General features: G+C 56.7%; 1 protein-coding gene across 1 annotated transcript in view; it reads left to right on the top strand.

The window, feature by feature from the left end:
- The window catches only part of Kcna7 (potassium voltage-gated channel subfamily A member 7), a 14,476-nt gene extending 12,948 nt beyond the window's left edge, over positions 1-1,528 (top strand). The window contains exon 4 of the mRNA XM_010640890.2: positions 627-1,528. Within this exon, the coding sequence (XP_010639192.1) occupies positions 627-1,442 (816 nt within the window). The 3' untranslated portion in view covers positions 1,443-1,528. The remainder of the gene's footprint in view (positions 1-626) is intronic.
- Positions 1,529-4,904: the final 3,376 nt, after the last annotated feature.

The raw sequence follows: 4,904 nt of genomic DNA, 5'->3' as shown, positions 1-4,904 counted from the left end.
AAGGTGGGGCGAGGGGCTCTGAGGCCCGGGTAACCCAACACCCCCGGCCCGGCCTGAGGTCTCTGAGGTTAAGAGGAGAGGAGAACGCATCGGCAGAGCGCAGGAATTTTGGGGACAGAAGCTGTGGGGCGAGATACAATCTGGACACTCCGGGGACTGTGCAGCTGGCCGAGACAGATGGGAAGGATGAGCTGGAGGGCTGCGAGCAGGGCCTGAAGAGAGCAAGCTGGAGCCGGGGCGGGCTGAGGACCGAGGGCTGGAAAAGAAAGTCAGGCTGTGCGGACGGCGAGCGCAGGGGTGTGCGGGGATCTCGAACCACTAAGGTCAAGGCTGTGGTTGGGAGGAAAGAAAGACAGGATGGGGGCGGGCGGGACAGCCCTGCCCAGCCCTCCCCTCCCCAGGCCCCTCCCCAATTGGAAAATAAATTCTAGGAAGTGGGATTTGGGGGATAACCGGTTCCACCCTACTTAAGCATTTGGTCAGGAGGTCCTGCTGAGGACGGACTAAGGGCTGCCTGCCCAGCACCATCAGGGGTCCCGGGACGGAGCGAGGACAGCCAGCTCACTGGGGCCTTGGGGACCGGCCACTCTGATGTTGAGCAAGGCTGAGCCCTTTCCTCCCTACAGTTCCCTGCTCGGCTGAATGGTTCCAGCCTTGTGCCTGGGCCGCCACCCCGCCTGCCCTTCAATGACCCGTTCTTTGTGGTGGAGACGCTATGCATCTGCTGGTTCTCCTTCGAGCTGCTGGTGCGCCTGCTAGCCTGCCCGAGCAAGGCCATCTTCTTCAAGAACGTGATGAACCTCATCGATTTCGTGGCCATCCTGCCCTATTTTGTGGCACTGGGCACCGAGCTGGCCCGGCAGCGGGGTGTGGGTCAGCCGGCCATGTCCCTGGCCATCCTGCGGGTCATCCGGTTGGTGCGTGTCTTCCGCATCTTCAAGCTGTCCCGGCACTCGAAGGGCCTGCAGATTCTGGGTCAGACGCTTCGGGCTTCCATGCGGGAGCTGGGCCTCCTCATCTTCTTCCTCTTCATCGGGGTGGTCCTCTTTTCCAGCGCAGTCTACTTTGCTGAAGTTGACTCTGTGGAGACCCATTTCACCAGCATCCCCGAGTCCTTCTGGTGGGCTGTGGTTACCATGACCACGGTTGGCTATGGAGACATGGCACCCGTCACTGTGGGTGGCAAGATAGTGGGCTCTCTGTGTGCCATCGCCGGCGTGCTGACCATTTCCCTGCCTGTGCCTGTCATTGTCTCCAACTTCAGCTACTTTTACCACCGGGAGACAGAAGGCGAGGAGGCCGGGATGTACAGCCACGTGGACACACAGCCCTGTGTCAACCTGGAGGGCAAGGCCAATGGGGGGTTGGTGGATGGAGAGGTGCCTGAGCTGCCGCCTCCACTCTGGGCCCCCCCTGGGAAACACCTGGTCACCGAAGTGTGAGGGGCCATTGAGGTCTGCAGGACCTCGTGTCTCCCTGGAGGAAGGAAGGGGGAGGGAGGCAGGGGAGGGGATGGGGTTTAGGAAGGACTAGGCTAAGTGGTAACCAGTGCTGTCTTGTTGGGTCTGTAGCTGCTATGGGTACCTCCCGAAGGAGCAATGAATGCCAGTGGGTTTGTGTTGAGTCGAGAGGTGGCCCCATCGGTTAGTATTGCATTGTGTGTGCCAAGCTTGTGGGCCTTTTGAGGTAGTGTTGAGATAGGTTTGGTCACATCCAGTTGGGGGTTTCTTAGGTCCACACTAGGTGGGGTGGGGTGATGAGTCTGGGTAAGTCTTCTCCAAGTGCATCAGGCAGCGTTCTGTGGCCTTGAGTCTCAGCGGGCCATGTTGGGTCAAGTCAGGTGGTCACTTAAGGGCATATCGAGACTGACCGCGTGGTTGTGTGCGGTGTCATGAAGCCACGTGGACAACTGTGTGGCTTTGTGTTTTTTCTAGGCCCGTGTTGTTTTAGGTTCTGTGAACTTGTGTAGGAATACAGAGTCAGGTAAAAGAATTCAAGCTTTCTAGGTGGAGATGGGTGAAGCAGGGTTGGAGTGTCTGACAGGACTCATCTTTCAGGTTCTATGAAGTCCAGTTGTGTAGACTTCTGTGACTCGGAGTTCTTCAGGGACACAGTGAGCTGGGTTGAGATATAGAAGCATGTGAGTCTGGTAAAGTCAGTTCAGTAAAGTCATAGGACTGCTGGGTCATGGGGCCATTGTGTGACCCCACAGGAATGTTGGGTTGTGGTCCATCAAGCCCTGTGAAGTGGTTTTGCTGTTTGCTGGAAGCACCAGGACCCAAGGATCACAGCCCTGGGCAAGAGTCACAGACTCTGCTACTGCAGAGGTGGGCTGGATTCTGAGCAGTGGAGTTAGGGTTCATCCACAGGGACCTAGAAAGAGAGGCGCTCCTGCCACTTACCCCACTTGAGCTTCATTTTACCCATCAAATCCCCACTCCATCTGGTCTACTCAGTGGTTAGCAAGGAGACATGGAAACATGGAGGCCAGAGAAGAAAGAGAGGGACAGAGACGTGCTACGTCCAGACATGATGGGAAACAAAATCAAAGGGAGACCCAGAAATAAAGAGAGACAGAGACCCAGACAAAGAGAGACCAGAAGAGGTTCAGAGAAAAGGGACAGAGACCTGGAAAGAGGGAGGCAGAGACCCAGAGAGAGAGAGAGAGAGGGAGAGGGAGAGGGAGGAGGAGGAGGCAGAGTCTCAGAAGGGGAAGCTGAGATTCAGAGAGGGGACAGAGACCAAGGGTGGGAGGTGGAGACCCAGCGGGGATGTCGCACCCAGACAGATGCCAAGACAGCAGAGTTGGAACCCGACCACAGGGCCCCAGAAAAAGAGAACTAAAAAGGAAAAAGGCAGAAAAATTCAGTGCCCTGAGTTCTCTGAGTCACAAAAGGATCCCAGTCCGGGGCATCACTGAGCACTTCTGGCCCAGGGGTCACCATGTTTCCAGGGGGAAACCTGAATCTCAGCAGGCCCATGGCTTCCCAAGGTCACACGCAGTCGCAGGCCAGAACTTGTGGCAGGCCGCCTGACTCCACGTCTCCACAACCTAGTGAGGCCGCAGCCTTCTGTCTTATAGACAGGAATCCGATGCTAGGAGGGGACAGGGGAAGGTGTCACCCAAGGTCACAAAACCAAACATTTCAGAGTCTTTCAGTACTAAATGGCATTTAGAAGAGGAGGAGGAGGAGGAGGAGGAGGAGGAGGTTACGATCACTAACAAATATAGGGCTTCCTACGTGCCAAGCATCATTCAAGGCACTTGTATTAACTTATTAAAACCTGTCCAGTGGTTTACAGTGTGTTGTTATTATTTTAAGCTCCCCTCCTGCTGTGGTCATAGAAAACCTCAGAGGCCCATTGTGAAAGACAGGGTGAGGGTGATGAAGAAGGGACACACCTCCCACTTAGCCCCAGTGAGCAAAACCACAGTGAAAGAATTCAGTTTGGAGATCCCAAATTTAATCCAGCTCCCTTTTTATACAAGGAGAAAGGAGGTACAGGTTGTGGGAAGAGTTTGATAATGGTTGAAAATAATACAACCTTTAGCGGGTCAGCTTCTCTCCGAGAGGGAGAGGGGCCACATTCTGAGCCCTGTCTCTCACAGGGCCAGCGACGAGGCAAGTCCTGGGGTGCAGACTCCAGCAGAGACCCACAGAAGTGGGGATGGGGACAGAGAGCCAAGCCCACGCAGGGGAGAGGAACCAAGGTCGAGGGAGGGGGACAGAGGGTTGGGAGAGTTGTGACCTGGGAGAGGACGGAGACCCAGAGAGAAGGGACAGAGGTTGTTGCTGGGTTCCTCTCCTTTGAACATTCATCCCTGAAGCTGCAGGATCCCCCGGGTTGGGAATGGACTGTGTGCCGGCTGGGAAGACTGGAGAGGTTAGAGAGGTGACCAGAAGAGACACCCACGCCTGGGAAGTGTGCTTTCCCCACCTCCCGTAAACAACTGGAGCCGCCTTCTGTGTAGCCTTGGCTGGGGCGGGGAGGAAGGGGAACACCCTAATCCGGGGACACCCTTCCTGCCACCTTGCCACACTATATTTAGGCCAGATGACCCCCAAGGCAGGCATCAACTTTCCTGCTAAAAATAGCTCAGGAGGAGGGGAGCGGGTCGCAGGGTGGGGGTATGGTGGGGTAAAGGGCCCTGCCACGGAGGGGCTGCCCCAGGACTCCTTTCTCAGGGTCTCCGTCCCTCCGACTGATGTTCAGTCTCCTCTCTTTTGCCTGCCCTCTCTTTCTGAGTCCGTCCCTTTCTTTCCCTCTAGGTTTCTACCCCTTCTTTCTCTTGGTTTCTGTCCCCTTTCCTCTGCTCCTGTGCTTCTCCCACGGTGACTGCCACCGTTCGCGGATTCCCTAGACAGTCTTCTGTCCGAGTCCGGTAACACCTTGGGTTTCTCTTATCGGAGCTCAGGACAAGACCCTCCACTCAGTCCCTACCCAGGAAATTCCAGGAGAGAGGACTCTGGGAGAGTCCCTCATCCACTGCCTCGGGGCGGCGGGCGGCCTTATCGCTGCCCGAGCCCAGCTGGTTAATGTCTGGCGGGAGCTCCTGGGAAAGTGGGGATGAGAGCGGAGGGTGGGAATCTGCCCCGGGATTGACACTGAATTGGCCAAAGACTCCACAGGAATCTCAGGACTCCTGAGCCCATGGGAGGAGGGATGGGGGCCTGGGTGAACGGGTTCGAAGGAGGAACGGCGGGCGGCCTTATCGCTGCCCGAGCCCAGCTGGTTAATGTCTGGCGGGAGCTCCTGGGAAAGTGGGGATGAGAGCGGAGGGTGGGAATCTGCCCCGGGATTGACACTGAATTGGCCAAAGACTCCACAGGAATCTCAGGACTCCTGAGCCCATGGGAGGAGGGATGGGGGCCTGGGTGAACGGGTTCGAAGGAGGAAAAGCC

Source organism: Fukomys damarensis, unplaced genomic scaffold (assembly GCF_012274545.1).
Source record: "Fukomys damarensis isolate Sample0158 unplaced genomic scaffold, DMR_v1.0_HiC HiC_scaffold_19, whole genome shotgun sequence".
Taxonomy (NCBI): domain Eukaryota; kingdom Metazoa; phylum Chordata; class Mammalia; order Rodentia; family Bathyergidae; genus Fukomys; species Fukomys damarensis.
Note: the sequence above shows the minus strand (reverse complement) of the source record. Positions and strands in the feature narration are given on the sequence as shown.